Source organism: Triticum aestivum, chromosome 4D, assembly GCF_018294505.1.
Source record: "Triticum aestivum cultivar Chinese Spring chromosome 4D, IWGSC CS RefSeq v2.1, whole genome shotgun sequence".
Lineage (NCBI taxonomy): Eukaryota > Viridiplantae > Streptophyta > Magnoliopsida > Poales > Poaceae > Triticum > Triticum aestivum.
Window position 1 is genome coordinate 28,219,440 of NC_057805.1, and position 16,407 is coordinate 28,235,846.

The window sequence follows — 16,407 nt, forward strand, 5'->3', positions numbered from 1 at the left end:
AAAGTGTTCATTTAGTTACTGGTAGTCACATGCTGGAGTGAAGGAAAGAAATGTCTAAAACATGGTGCTAGTGATCATCATGGACAGTTTGACAAAAAACTTTCAGTGTATATTCAACCAGCTGCACACAAATATCCTCGCAGTGATGTGGCAGGCTAGGGGCGACGGCTTTACGTCGTGGCTGCGTCCAACGCACAAGATTCCAAATATTGTTGTACTATTGTTTTTTTTTTGCGGGGTTGTTGTACTATTGTTAATGTACTTCATTTAAGTAAAACTATAACGATTAGTTATAAGTTTGCCATTCGTCTTTAATACTGTATATCCACAACTAGCATCATCTTTGCTTCCTTGCGCGGGGTTTAGCTGCTGCTATTATTTCAATAAGCAGGCAGGCACATGCGTCGCGTAGCAGATATCCGAAGATGCATGCATGTGGTGGCAGTGATCACCAGCACTAACTACTCCTAGGAAAAAGTAGCTGCGCAGAAATATCCATGCGGTCGACATATAGAGGTAGAATAATCGTACACCCTCCGTCTAGGTGTGTAAGTCATCTTACGTTGCGCACCGTGACCAAGGTGGAGGGGAAAACGAGAGAACTTAATGTGTTTTTGCTAATTAATAACAATGCATGCAACGAACTAACCAATGCATGTCGTGTTTGGTAGTCTCAAATCATTTAAAGCATGCATGACCCACATCTCTTATTGGTTGATATGTCACAAAACAAGAAACGAGATGAGAGTTAATGTACCGCGCCTAAGTGTTTTGGGATTATTTGATTTTTGTAAGATGACTTACACACCTAGACGGAGGGAGTAGTATCAGTTGGTTTGTGATGTGCGCGGCACGTTCGTTCCAACGGTCCGTCATGGTGGACGGCGACCCGGCCAGCTAGCAGCTGCACTTGTAGTTGTAGTCCTAGTCCTAGACTAGACAAGGAGAGGAGCGGATAAAACCCACTGCACCGAGCTGCCTTCGCCTAGCGCCGCCCCGGCCAAAATCGGGGAGCTCGGTTGGACGCGAGCGAGTCCGCCCCGCCGGCGGCGGCGGCTCGTCAACTCAGAGGCATGCTGTGCTGATGGATCCATCGTCGGGAGCTCGGTCGGATCAACGCACTAGTAGTAGGCTTTGTTGGATGAGGACTTGACGAGGCAAAACTGCGTTGCGTTTCCAAGGCTTCCGAGTCCAAAGCAATGAAGATATCGAGGCAGGCAGAGCGGCCGCGAGTCGCACGCCACAAGTAGTACGTGGCGGCGGCCGCCAACAAGTCCATTCTCAAATTGATGAGATCGGTCAGTCGCGCCAGTAGTTACGTACGTGCAGGAGCTGGAACACGCCGTATGTTCTACATGGAGTGGAACTGGAACACGTGCCTAGCTGACGGACGGAGCGGGATAGATCAGGCCGTCCCGGCGTTGGACTGGACCCGTCGACCGGCCGGCGAGGCCCGCCGTCCCGCGCTAACTGGTCGGTCCGGTGAGGCGGAGCCGTCATTATTTTATATAGAGCTCAAGGCTAGTCGGGTTTGAATAGGCACCGGTACGCTTGAAGTCAGACAGTGATCTCCAAAGTCAATCGGGACTCGGGACGTGTCTAGCTGCTCAAAACTCCAACCATAGGGATTACTAGTTCCCTTGCAAAAGAACTGATTGAGCTAGAGAGCCACTAAAAATATACATACATGGAAAAGGTACTCCCTCTTTGCAATTTTATGACCTTGGAGACATTAAAGACAATGTGCAAAGCAATCCATTTTGAGTTGTCTAAAACGACTTACAAAAGTGAACAGAGGGAGTACATGACATAAGATAATGATACTTACTACAGTACTTTGCAGACAAAATTAAAACTGTATCCATAATAATACAAGCATGAGAATAAGGATCTCAAACAGCAATCTCATGGGACAAGTTGCAGTCAAACACAACAATTTCTCACTCCCACAGTAGCAAATAAACAAGGGATTGACTTGAGCCAGAGAAACACCTTGTTAACAGAAAATAGGCAAAGTAAAACGATAGTCAAACTTCATGATCCCTGATACTTGGCCTGGTAGTTCCATATTGCCCCTCCCTGCCAAACAAACCAATTTAAAACTTAGATGAACTGCATGTATTGTTGATTATCTTAATAAATAAGATATGATAGGTGGAAAATGAACAGTTTGGGAGCAGCAAGCAGTAAAGTCACCTAACTAATAGGACATGGCTTCAGAAGTTGGCTTGGCTGGGAAGTCCAAGCAAGCTTGCCCTGAGCATTGCCGGAGAGAGCAAGAGGACAGCCAATGCTGGCGTCCGTCAGAGAGAGAGGTGTGCAGTTGAAAGTTGCTCTTGGATGGAAAGCAGAACTCCGGGTCCGGTATATGTACTCACCCAGTGCAAAGTAGAATCTGCGAGAACAAGGAAAATAGTAGTTATATGGATAAGGTGGCAACAGTAATACTCTGGAGGAGAAATGGCAATACAATTATATGTATGTTAAATACGCACATATGTAATTGTCATCATTTTACTATAACCTAACATGTAATTGTGAGATCAGATCCTGCACTACCATTAGCTGGTCTCACTTTGATGATTTTACTAAATTCATAGAAAATTAGGAATTATGCGGTGGTACTCTTATTGTCTTAAGAGAGACTATGTTCGATGCAGGACAAAAACCAGTCGCATATCTTCTAGAACAAAAAAAGTCATGGGCCCAAAGACTTGTGTGCTCATAGCTAGCAGACTGGGAGTACATCTGAAACAAACAACTACACTGATGTAGAGATAAATGGCAGTCATTCACAGGAAAAATACTGAAACCTTAGGATAAAAAGCAACTTCGCACAAAATCTGAAAGAGGCCACTGGAAGCTATAACTGAAGGAAGGTCCTTACTGAGGAACAAATAACCAAATATGCCATGGCATTGTATGTTTTAGGTTCAAAATACCTAATTTTGATAGAAATAACTAAAACAGATGTATCTAGCAGTTTGGTAAGACTAAAATGTGGATGTTATTTTGACATAAATAAGAAAAAGGCGTTCACGTAAGCTTCTAAATGGGATTTTATTTCATTCTCCACCTTCAGTTGAGCAATGACTTGGCATAGCTACATATGTAGTAGTCAGGCCAAATGCAACTTATTTTAAACGTTTGTTGTAAATAAATGCAATGCAAAATTCATTACACAAACATATTCTAAAAATAAATTTGATTTTTTATCCACCTTTCACAAACAAGAATTATTGGTACAAGGGATAAAAGATGGCGACCGATACTTGTCCTTCGAGCTGCGCTATGTGATCTTAAGCCACGCATTGAGAAATTATACATCTAGTCATCACCTTGTTTAGGGTGTCACAAAACCGAACTCCAAAACAAACGACCAAGGAAATCATCATGGAGACAATTTGACGGACATAATGATACTGTAGCTTATAAGCATATAAGAGCACGAGAATCCAATTCGGTGCCCAGGTCTAGATGAACCCAGTGAACAGTAACATGACAAAAAAATCAACTTTTTTTTTGCTTCAAAAAGATGTTTGAGTGCAGGATGTGCGTGCAAAATTTCATCCCGTTTGAACATCTGTGGAGCTCGTGGCAAAAAAGAGAAAACCGGACAAAACAGCGCGTGAACAGTAACTTTCTCACAGAGCCGAATTTTGTCTTTTTTGTCGCGCGCTCCTCGAATGTCGAAACTTCACCAAATTTTGCATAAACATCGCGCACACAAGCATCTTGCTTGCAAAAAAAAAACTCAGAATTTTTTGATTTTTTCCTATTTTTTATGAATTTTTTATTTTGCCCGGGCACTGAAACGCCGCTCTGGATAAGAGCAAAGCTACTGAGCAAATCTTTGCATAAACAGTGTAGGAGTCTCACACAATTTGTTACAAGAAAACCAAACAGTACAAAAATACACTGTTGGGCAAACAAAGCTACTCGGCAAATATCTTTCCCATCTACCCTACACTTGAGCAAACTTTGAGATGAGCTAGCAGATAGGACAACTCCCTTGTGTATTTGTGTGGAATAGAAACATGTGAAGAGAAGAAAGAAAACAAAAGGAGATATGGTGCCTCAACACTGACTTTCAATTTATGAACCTCAATACTGAACACTACACATGGTCGCAGCAGTGCATTTTCTGTAATGCTATCACCACCAACAGTACATTAATAACCTATTTGTTTGCTTCAGCATATCAACATCTTTAAGGTCCTGAACCACATTTTCAGTAGCAAGGATCTGCCTTTTGAAAACAAAAACAAACCTAATCATGCGCAGGGGTCTAGATTAAAGATTCACTTCAGGCTCTTAAAACCAAACTGGTACTCTGATCAGTTTAACCGAAGTAGTTGAATGCAAAGTTCCTGATATGGACAAACATATACGAATCATAAGGAAGCATCGGTGCACAGGTATAAAACTACAACAGGCTAAAAACAGAATCTTTACTGTGGCCCGTAAACTATTTCTAAAGTCTCTGGTATGCCAATCTAACATTTTGATGACAACATGCAGCTTTCAAAAGCGAGTATAGAGTAAAAAAAGCAGAACTTCAGACTAAAAAGTGAAGCTATTCCCTTGAATCTGTTGAACATTTAACAATATCATTATCCAATTAATACCACTGAAACAACTTGTTATGACCGGCATAGGGGCTTAGCCCAGTGGGTTATGGCCCAAGTATCTTAATTAGGGGCTTAGCCCAATTATCTTATCGTATTAGGATCGTTTGCTTAGGAGTCAAGTAAACCTCTCTATATAAGGAGAGGAGATGTATCAATCTAATCAAGCAAGAAGCAATCATAATTTGCTCGGCTTCCCTTAGGGAGCCGGGAGACCTAAACCCTAGCCGCCTCCTGCCTTCGCCGCCGCTGCTTCCGTCGCAAGGACGGCGCCACGCCGCCGGCCGCCGCGCACCAGCCCTCGTCCTTCCCCCTCCTTCCCCTACAACCTACGCCCTAGATCCGGTAGGGCCCTAGCTCCTACCAATTTGGTATCCAGAGACTCGGGTTCGATCATGCCGTCATCAACACCCACGCCGCCGTTGCCCATCATCACCACCGCCCCGATGACCACTGTCGGGGGTACTGAGGACCAGGGCAGATGCAGCAGGATCTCGTGACGGCCGTCCAGGGCATCCATCGGTACCTGGCCGGGCCCGCACCTCCACCGGCTGCGACTACCGCCGCCTACGGCCACCCCACGCTGTCGTGGCCGTCCCAGGGGGCGCCTGCATTGGGCGGGCCACCGCTGCCGCCGTTCCAGGCGGGGCACCCCAGTGGGCCGCCTCTGCCGCTGCTGCATCTGCCCTGGTCCTCAGTACCCGCGGCGATCGCCGGGGCCCATCCGTCGTTCCAGCCGCCGCAGTGGCCCGTGCCGGTTCTCACGGCGCCATCCGCGCCCGCCCCAGCGCCACAGTGGCCGCACTGGCCCGTGCTAGCCCCAGCCGCGCCGGTCCAGCTCCCACCGCCGCCGCCCAGCTCCGGACTGGGCCAGTCCACACCAGGAGACCTCCCGATCCAGCAGGTCCGGTTTCCGCCGTCACTGTCCCAGATCCCGGCCTGGCTAACCGGGACGTCGCCACCGCCAGTTTACACGGAGGCCGGGAACCCACCGGTACCCATGCTGCAGTCTGGGGCCTCGTCCGGCTCCGCGGGGGCCTATGACGGTCTCCCCACCGTTGACCGGGCGCCGTCATCATCACTACTCTGCACCGCCGAGCCAGTCGGCCATGGCGCGCCGACCCAGACGCCGCCACGGTTCGCCAAGATCAACTTCGCCACTTATGACGGCACGGAGGACCCGCTTAACTGGCTCAACCAGTGTGAGCAGTTTTTCCGTGAACAGCGCACGCGAGCGCACTTGGCTGGCATCCTACCACCTCCGCGGTGCAGCCCAGACCCCAGGATATCCAGACGGCCATGTACTACGCCCGCGCGTTCGAGCGCCGCGCGGTGGCCGTCCAGCAGGAGTCACCGTCCCGGGCCACTGGGTCGCTACCCTGGCCAGATCCCGCTCCGTGTCGGCCTGTTCAGGCTTCCGCGGCACCCCTCGCCGCGACAGCGGCGCGCCCGTTCCGCCGGCTCACCTCGGCCGAGCTACTCAAGCGTCGCCGCCAAGGGTTGTGCTTCAATTGCGACGAGTCCTACACGCCCAGCCACGCCTGCCCACGACTCTTCTACCTCGAGGTTGCAGACTACATTCCGGAGGACGCCGTCGCCGCCGACCTTGCCGCCCCAGCTGTTGCGAAGGTGTTTGACGCTGGTTGATCACCTCAAGTATTTCAGCAAGCGCTTCCCCACCTTACAGCTCGAGGACGAGCTGTTTGTGCAGGCGGGGAGAAGTGTTATGACCGGCATAGGGGCTTAGCCCAGTGGGTTATGGCCCAAGTATCTTAATTAGGGGCTTAGCCCAATTATCTTATCGTATTAGGATCGTTTGCTTAGGAGTCAAGTAAACCTCTCTACATAAGGAGAGGAGATGTATCAATCTAATCAAGCAAGAAGCAATCATAATTTGCTCGGCTTCCCTTAAGGAGCCGGGAGACCTAAACCCTAGCCGCCTCCTGCCTTCGCCGCCGCTGCTTCCGTCGCAAGGACAGCGCCACGCCGCCGGCCGCCGCGCACCAGCCCTCATCCTTCCCCCTCCTTCCCCTACAACCTACGCCCTAGATCCGGTAGGGCCCTAGCTCCTACCACAACTATACAATGTTCATCATCACAAGAAACGACAGTATTTTCTATTGTCTGGCATCAAGGAAGACAATAAATTACGATGTAAGAAGCTTTTCCGAGCTGAACACTGAACGTGCAAGGTTGAAATCAAATAAGCAGATGCAGAAGTAATACAAAAGTGAAACTGAGTTCTAGGAAGTTTGTCGACATACCAAATAACACATTCTTCGGCAAACGGATCTTGTCATATAGCCATTTACTGATTTACATCAGACCCCATGAAAGCCAGGAAAATAGTGAGCATTAGAAATAACCGTGACATTTTGAGTGACATCTGTGAGTAGGCAACACAAAGTGAAAACGTGAATGAGTACATATACTATTTGAAAGCCATGAAAGGGCATGCAACTATCTAAGAAATTAACTGACTACACCAAGCAATAAAACTCTCTGGTGCACCACTTTATTGAGGAAAAAAACAAAAATGAGTCAGGCTGAACACGAATATAAATAAGTTCAGTACAGTACGATGTTCTTTAAGTTGATGCCCTATATGATGCTTATGACTAGGGAGGTGACCACCCGATCATTGCATTTCCCCACCTGAGAAGAAAAATAAAGCCATCCTTCCAAGTGCTTACACTTAAATAAAAATCGGAATCAGCGTATGACAAAAGAGCTTATAATGTAAACAAAAAAGAACCCTGGATTCATAGCAGCTTCAAATGGGGAGGTGGAATAGTAAGAATACAAAAAGAAGAAATCTTCCTCCACCACCTCTTTGAAAGTGCATTTTGGAGCAAGAGCTACCATTGAAAAAATTGGGAGCATTGTAGCATAAATGCCTACATATGCTAATTTCAATGTTAGTCGCTTCAGACACATAGATAGCCTAAAAGGAGCAGTTTCAGTTTATCTATATCAAGAAACGAACAAAAGATTCATCTACAAATATCAAAAGAACCCCGGATAAATCTGCCCCCATCATCGCCAAAGAAAGAAGAAAGTACCAAACAAACTAAGAAAGGCAACAAAACATCCTACGAATCTAGCTAGATATGAGCATCTATTGGATAGGAACAAACAAAAATTCACATGCAAAAACTTAACCGAGGTAGCCAACAAACCTAAAAGGACAACAAAGAATCTCCTTTCTTGGAGCCCAGCTAGACGTAGACATCTCTTAAATCCAATTTGCAGGAACCTAGCTAGACATGAATATATGAGCAAGTCATAAACCAATTAAAGAGTGTAGACACCAATTTTACAGTACAGTTCAGCAAATAAAGATGGCTCATTACTGTATGGACAAGCTCCATCAATCAGAAAATCGAGGTAGAAGATCTATGAACTAAAATCTTCAGAACTCTTTGCTGGCCAAATTATACCTTAAAATCAACAATAATAGATGGTTGCACACCTGGAATTTGAGATGTGTTTCCGCTGGAGCACTTCCTGCGAAAATAAAGAACGCCATACCATGATAAAACAATGTAAATCCAGATCTTCCCCCTTTAGCTGAACACCAAAACAAAACACTGGGTTTTTTGTTCCACGCCCAAGCAGTCCCAAATCCTTCATGGTTTGCTGAGAGAGAGAGAGAGAGATGAACCTGGACGTCTAGCCGCCCATGAATGATAGGCACGCTACCGCAGCCGTCAGGCATCTGGGCAGCTAGAGGCGAAGAGGAGGATGGTGGCAGTAAGGGGCCGCAGAGGAGACCGGCGTCACGTCCGGAGGCAGCGACACATTGAGGAGGCATCATTGAGCATGGATGCGGCCGAGGTGGACCTCGACGGCGGCAGGCAGGAAGAGGATGGGGCTCAAGCGAGGGATGTGGCGGCTAGGGTTTTCACCACATAGGGAAAAAGGTTAACCTGTTTGTCAATGTGTGAATATATAGGCTGGCTAGAAAAAGACGGAGATGCCCCTTCAGCGGGACAAAATCACTCATGGTGCCATCGCTTCGATGCTAGCCGTCAAGCGAAAAGATCCTACGGCCACCATTGCAAACGAATCAAGAATTGAGATTAGATGTATGGTCCTTGGAAGATATAAACATCCTGGATGGAGATATTCTGAATGTGCTGTGTATTGCTTTTGGAAGGATGGGCTATGCCTGAGTGTCCAAGGTACATGATATAAGATGATGATATTTACTAACAATACTGCAGTACTTTGCAAACAAAATGGTATAAGGATAGAAACTATATCCATGATAATACAAGCACGAGAATAAGGATCTCACAAGAATGTCATCAAACAGTAATCTCATGGGACAAGTTGCAGCCAAACACAACAGTTTCTCACTCCAACAAAAGCAAATAAACAAGGGATTGACTTGAGCCAGATAAACATCTTGTTAATAAAAATAGGCAAAATAAAAAGATAACCAAACTTCATGATTCCTGATACTTGATCTGGTGCTTCCATATTGCCCCTCCCTGCCAAACAAACCAATTTAAAACTTAGTTGAACTGGATGTATTGTTGATCATCTTAATAAATAAGATAAGATAGGTGAAACATGAACAATTTGGGAGCAGCAAGTAGTAAAATCACCTAACTAACAGGACATGGCTTCAGAAGTTGGCTTGGCTGGGAAGTCCAAGCAAGCTTGCCCTCAGCATTGCCGGAGAGAGCAAGAAGACAGCCAATGCTGGCATCCGTCAGAGAGAGAGGTGTGCAGTTGAAAGTCTTGCTGCTCATATCAACACGGACCCAAAAGCTTGGCGTGGATGGAAAGCAGAACTCCGGGTCCTGGTAGATGTACTCACCCAGTGCAAAGTATATGACACGGTCTTCCTGTATGTTGAGGAAGGGGTACATGGGTGCCATGGAGGTCGGCAGGTGGTTCCCTTTGAAAGCCCCCTCTTCACGCAGGCTCCCCAGCTTGAGCTCGTAGTCTACATCCCAACTCATATCTTCCTTGAGTCTCCAGACCCTCACCATGCGGTCATCCACAAGATCCACACGCTCAAGGAAGCCGGTGATGGAGACAAACTTGATGGAGTCCCCAACACAGCCCACAGCTCGAAAGGCCCTCGGCTCTGGTATGTAATCTCTACAGCCTAAGTATCTCTCGCACCCCACAGGGAGGTCTAAGGAGTGGGCGTCCATGTAACGCTGGCTGGAGAACACATCACCGCAGTCACAGTACATGCCACCAAGCAAGAGATCCACCCAGTAACCACGGCCACGGTGGGAGAACACATCTTCGGCAAGGAAAGAGCTTTTCTCAGCGAGCAGATGGTCGGGGAAATTAGTGAACTTCGCAATCTCCCACTGAGACTTAGATGAGGATCCCGACACGAAGAGAACAGGCTGCCGTCCAGGACAGCCTATGTCGTAGACGGTCCCGGGAAAGACCAGGGCGTAGGAGCTGATGTCGTCGTCCCGGCGGCGCGCCACAAGAACACGGGACGTAAGGACGGAAGGGGGTGTGCTGGGCGCAGACGGGATCATGAGGAGCGATCTGTCAATTGCGTTGTAGATGAGATAGATACCCCGGGGGTAAACTTGAGGAAAGGAAGTTATCATGATAATCAGGTTCTTGTCGACGGCATGGATACAAGTGGAGAACGGGCGGACGCCTCGGAGGGTCAGGCGGGACAGATCTGGCGCACCAGCAAGGTCTGCTTCTAGCGCCAGGCCCCGCATGAGCGCATCGCAATCGAGGTCCGCAGGGAACCCGAACGCCCTCTTGGCTCCAGAGGACAGCAAAGTCTTCTTGTTGTCGGCTGTTTCGCCGCCGGGGAGATACGTGCCCACGAAGGGATCCAGGAGGAAAAGGGAAGGCGAGGGCGGAGTCATGACTGAAGTTTCGACGGCTGATCTGTTGGTGCGTGTGTCGTGGGGGTGGGGGTGGGGGTGGGGGACGGGGCAGGATATTGATGGAGAAGCCGCCGCCGGCGGCGGCGGCGGCGGTGGCGGCGGCGGCGGCGGCGGGGAGGATGATGAGGAGACGGGGGGGAGGACGGGGGCAAGGGCAAGCAAAGCACGATCTCAACCGGGGACGGTTTCTCGACTCTTCTATCTAAAGAAAGAAGAGCGCTAAAGAAAGAAGAGCGGATGATGGGTTACCGTCGGATGCCGGCGACGCGGATCGAGGGGCTATTGGAGCGTTGATCGGTATCTCAGAGAAACACACCGGTATGAAAACACCTGGACTAGGTGCACGATGAACCGCACGACTCGGGTCGTACTCTTTCTTTCCTCTTCTTATTGTTTCTTTCCTCTTCAGGAGTCGACCAGTTTCTTTTAAAGAAGTTCACCAGTTCATTATGAAAAATATATATATATAACTACGTGTGCCTTCAAAAGTGAAAATTCATGTGTGAAAAACTTTGCTTGGAGCTCTTCCATGTCAAGGAGTCTAAGCAAACAGACATATAATTTCGAGTTCTCACTGCCCCTTATGCAGTTCAGATTGTGAAAGCATCCGGCATGTTTTATTCTTGTGCCCTCGAGTACCGGAGGTGTGGCGTTTACTAGGTATGGCAGCGGTGGTGAATGAGGTATGCATGTTGGAAAGAGAGGGTGGCTCGGTGATGGCTGACCTCCTCTTGTCCAAAAATCCAACTAAGGCATTGGTTAATGGTGTTCACCGCAATGACCTTGTTGACACGGCTGTGTGTACTTGTGGTGGAAACGACGCGGATATACACACGGCGAGCAACTGTACGAGCCTACCAGATCAGCGCAAGCAATATGGGCACTCGCAAAAAATTACTCAAGAGCAAAATTCAAACACAACAGAATTAGGAGACATGGCTGGGAGAAACCACCAGAGGGCACAATCAAGCTAAATGTGGACGCATGTTTCGACATTGAAAGTGGCACTGGCGCTACAGGTGCTATACTTCGAGACCACTCCGGTTTCTTTGTGGCGGCATCTTGCAGCAACATCCCTTTTGCTGAAGAAGCGGCTACGGCGGAAGCATGAGGCTTAAGAGATGGACTTCTCCTCGCAAGTGAAACTGGATGCAACAAGATATGCGTAGAAGGTAATTGCATGTAAGTCATTGAAATCATGCAAAACGGAGGAAATTCGCTTGGACCGGCAGCAGCAATTTATGAAGAATGCTCTTTCTTAGCTCGTAATTTTATTTCTATAATTTTTTCTCATTGTCCTAGGGAAGCTAATATGGCAATAGCACTTCCACTTTGATGATAATTCTTGATTGCTCGCGCCCACGCCATGTAAAGTAGGAAAACCGTAGAAAACGTGGAGCACGTGTCACACCGGGAGAGACGCTCGTTCAGTTTCAGGGTGGCTATAAGGAGGGAAGAAGGAGAAAGATTATTTCTTTTTTTATCTTATATGACTTTGTATGCGATCGGAAAACGGATGAGATCAAAAAGGCCATCATTGGGGCAAACAATGCAATAGCTTCGGTGGGAGCAAAACCCAAAATGGCATAACCAAATGATTGTTTAGCCAATGATGGATTTCGCGCCACGCAATAAATAAAAGAACTGAGGAACTCGATTTGACACTGTTGGGGAACGTAGTAATTTTAAAAAAATTCCTACGCACACGCAAGATCATGGTGATGCATAGCAACGAGAGGGGAGAGTGTTGTCCACGTACCCTCGTAGACCGATAGCGGAAGCGTTATCACAACGCGGTTGATGTAGTCGTACGTCTTCACGATCCGACCGATCAAGTACCGAACGTACGGCACCTCCGAGTTCTACACACGTTCAGCTCGATGACGTCCCTCGAACTCCGATCCAGCCGAGTGTTGAGGGAGAGTTTTGTCAGCACGACGGCGTGGTGACGATGATGATGTTCTACCCACGCAGGGCTTCGCCTAAGCTCCGCAACGGTATTATCGAGGTGTAATATGGTGGAGGGGGGCACCGCACACGGCTAAGAGATCTCAAGGATCAATTGTTGTGTCTCTGGGGTGCCCCCCTGCCCCCGTATATAAAGGAGCAAGGGAGGAGGAGGCCGGCCCTAGGAGGGGGCGCACCAAGTGTGGAGTCCTACTAGGACTCCCTAGTCCTAGTAGGATTCCACCTCCCATATGGAATAGGAAAAGAGGAAGGGAAAAAGAGAAGGAAGGAAGGGGGCGCCCCCCTTCCCTAGTCCAATTCGGACCAGACCAAGGGGAGGGGTGCGGCCACCCTTGAGGCCCTTTTTCTTCTTTCCCGTATGGCCCAATAAGGCCCAATACGTATTCCCGTAACTCTCCGCTACTCCGAAAAATACCCGAATCACTCGGAACCTTTTCGAAGTCCGAATATAGTCGTCCAATATATCGATTTTTACGTCTCGACCATTTCGAGACTCCTCGTCATGTCCCCGATCTCATCCGAGACTCCGAACTCCTTCGGTACATCAACATACATAAACTCATAATAAAACTGTCATCGTAACTTTAAGCGTGCGGACCCTACGGGTTCGAGAACTATGTAGACATGACCGAGACACGTCTCCGGTCAATAACCAATAGCGGGACCTGGATGCCCATATTGGCTCCCACATATTCTACGAAGATCTTTATCGGTCAGACCGCATAACAACATACATTGTTCCCTTTGTCATCAGTATGTTACTTGCCCGAGATTCGATCGTCGGTATCTCGATACCTAGTTCAATCTCGTTACCGGCAAGTCTCTTTACTCGTTCCGTAACACATCATCCCGCAACTAACTTATTAGTCACAATGCTTGCAAGGCTTATAGTGATGTGCATTACCGAGTGGGCCCAGAGATACCTCTCCGACAATCGGAGTGACAAATCCTAATCTCGAAATACGCCAACCCAACAAGTACCTTTGGAGACACCTGTAGAGCACCTTTATAATCACCCATTTACGTTGTGACGTTTGGTAGCACACAAAGTGTTCCTCCGGTAAACGGGAGTTGCATAATCTCATAGTCAGAGGAACATGTATAAGTCATGATGAAAGCAATAGCAACATACTAAACGATCGGGTGCTAAGCTAACGGAATGGGTCAAGTCAATCACGTCATTCTCCTAATGAGGTGATCTCGTTAATCAAATGACAACTTATGTCTATGGCTAGGAAACATAACCATCTTTGATTAACGAGCTAGTCAAGTAGAGGCATACTAGTGACACTCTGTTTGTCTATGTATTCACACATGTATTATGTTTCCGGTTAATACAATTCTAGCATGAATAATAAACATTTATCATGATATAAGGAAATAAATAATAACTTTATTATTGCCTATAGGGCATATTTCCTTCAGACACAACCAACACTTTCCACCTCTCTTCCTTCCCTTGGATCAGATAGGAAATCCTCACTTTTCCAAGACAGAGGAGAAGCAAGCAACGGATTGAGCAACTAGCGCGAAAGCCGTTGCGCGTTAGCGCATCCGTTTTCTTGCTAGATTTTTATACGATTTTTTGAGTCTGCTTCCTCGTCTTCTCCATTTCTACCATTGTGCTTTGCTCCTTCGCTTGCGCTGCCGTCACCTAGGTTTCACATCCCGCCTTTTTAGTCCTTGATCCGCTGCGTGCCGCTGTCATGGCCAAGACTAGGAGTCTAGGAGCGAGGGACAGGGCACCTGCCCCAAGCAAAGAACCTCCCACCGCCACGACGGAGAGAAAGAGGAAGAGGGCCTCCGCCAAGAAGAACCAGCCACGGGTGGCCAACAAGACCACGGGGAAGTGGTTTCCCTCCGAACCTCCTCTGAAGACCTCGACTTGCTCATCAAGGAAGGGTCAATGGTCGTGGATCTGAAGTGTCGCATTCCATACAAGGAGATCCCACCGGCCCCTCGCGACGGTGAGCACGTGATTCATCAATAATTATTTAGAAGAGGGCTCAGATTCTCCATGCGTGGGCTACTTCGGCTCTATGGCTGCCAGCTGCATCACATCCCTCCAAACAGAGTCCTTCATATAGAAAATTCATGACTTTCTGTGAATGCTTCCTTGGGATGGCTCCCCACTTCGAGTTGTTCCGCTATTTCTTCCAGGTTCAGGTTCAGCTGGACGGTAATGACGTCTGCAACCTCGGGGGAGCTAGCATGCAGCTCTGTCCCAAGACCAAGTTCTTCGTGATGGACCTCCCGAAGTCTGTCCGAGAGTGGCACAAGTTCTAGTTCTACGTTTCCGGCTTGGTGACAATTTGCCGGCCTTCGTGAATGATCCCTCGAAGAAACTACGCTCCTAGGATCCACTTGATCGCTTATCTTCCTATGCCAGCCTATGGCCGATGCCACAACTCATTTGAAGAGTAGTAAGTTGAAGGGAGGGCACATTTTGAGGACGTGGGTGGAGTGTCGCGTCCTCCCTCTACAGGCTTGGCCAGTTACCGTTGGAGATATGCCCCAGAGGCAATCATGTGATGATGATATTTCCCCGTGTATTCATGAGTCATATGTATTGTCCTTGAACATCACCAATGATATGTACCAATAAGTATGTGACTTTTTTGTGAAACTATATATTGTATGATGATGTTCTAATGGCCCCTAATTGATAAGTTTATGTTGGCACATACCCACTAGTATACTATTTAGTTGATGACTATGCTTCACTAGTCATGGGCATAGAGATGCTAAATCGATAGCATGGACTCGGAGATGGAGATCACTGAGTCGGACAGACCCACTTTTGAGACATAATGAGATATTGTCATCTGTTGGTCACATGTGCGATTTATATGCCAGGTCCTAGACCAGAGGTACTTGCATGTTCTCGAGATGAGGATGGCTCACTTAGGGTCTATCAAACGCTACTCCGTAGTTGGGTAGTTATAAAGTTAGCTTCCGGGTGATCGTGAGGCATGCCGCAATACATGGTTAACCAAGATGGGATTTGCCCCTCCTATACCGAGAGATATTCCGTGGGCCCTCTTGAGTGACCATATTCGGAAAGCATGGACATGCAATGTCGGGGGGATGAACCCCGGGCAGGCAACGGAACCCGGATCCTTTTCAAAAACAATGGGGCCAGCATCGCCCCTCAATCCGGCTTGCACTTGGCCGGGTCGCTCAACCCGGCCAAGTCCTTCGACCCGGCCAGACTCCTCAACTCGGACCCAACAACCAAGCTCCAGACTTCCCCAACAAGCCAGATCCACCCTTGGCGTGTTCTCCAACCCGGTCGAGGGTCAGCGGCCGTCCCATCCCAGCCGTACGATGGGACGAGTCTCCACCAACTGATGACCGAAGCCACAGTGATCCGCCCATGCCTCTGGTCAGCCGGACGAGGCAACAATGCCCCCACCTACTCGTTAACCAGGCTGGCGCGGCAACAGTGCAATGATCGTCACCCATGACGCCGGCAAGCGGTGATCTGACGGAGCGCCACTGTAGCCGACTCGACTCGGCCATGCCCTGACGATCGACAAGACAGCGCATAGCGTCCCTAGGCGCATGGGGCCCGCGCCCGGGGAACCCGGCGAGGCCTAGTACCCGGCGGGTCCCAGCACCGGGTTCCCTGGACACTGACAACCCGGCACTACGGCCTTGTAACATTATCATTGTACCCCGGGGGTTGACCTATAAAACCCCCCAGAAGCCCTCATGCATACGGGCAATGCACTTACCCATCCACCCACTCACACACCTAGCAAGCAACACCCGAGGAGAGGGAGCAGCCCGAGCCTTGGCCCGCCTTCCTTCTTCCTCCATACAGCTCTAGGGGCATCTCTGTACCCATACATATCAACTACACTCGGCAGGACTAGGGGTGTTATCTCTCCGGAGAGCCCCGAACCTGGGTATGTCTTGCGTCC

The 16,407-nt window shown here is 48.5% G+C and overlaps 1 protein-coding gene and 1 long non-coding RNA gene across 3 annotated transcripts; both read right to left on the reverse strand.

The window, feature by feature from the left end:
- Positions 1-1,742: 1,742 nt before the first annotated feature.
- On the reverse strand, positions 1,743-6,886 carry LOC123095916 (uncharacterized). 2 transcript variants are annotated; one of them, XR_006446375.1, is made up of 3 exons: positions 4,271-6,886; positions 2,197-2,395; positions 1,743-2,079 (listed from the first exon to the last, which is right to left on the reverse strand). It is a non-coding gene; the product is annotated as an uncharacterized lncRNA (long non-coding RNA). The 2 variants fall into 2 exon arrangements; XR_006446374.1 differs by lacking the exon at positions 4,271-6,886 and having other exon boundaries at positions 2,197-4,264.
- Positions 6,887-8,875: 1,989 nt separating this feature from the next.
- On the reverse strand, positions 8,876-10,705 carry LOC123095915 (uncharacterized). The gene is made up of 2 exons (XM_044517487.1): positions 9,242-10,705; positions 8,876-9,124 (listed from the first exon to the last, which is right to left on the reverse strand). Exon 1 carries the CDS (start codon positions 10,490-10,492, stop codon positions 9,242-9,244), a length of 1,251 nt encoding a protein of 416 aa, XP_044373422.1. The 5' UTR covers positions 10,493-10,705; the 3' UTR covers positions 8,876-9,124.
- Positions 10,706-16,407: the final 5,702 nt, after the last annotated feature.

What these genes read in the sequence shown, in the direction of transcription:
- LOC123095915 (XM_044517487.1), bottom strand. Translation starts at nt 10,492, where the DNA reads ATGACTCCGCCCTCGCCTTCCCTTTTCCTCCTGGATCCCTTCGTGGGC.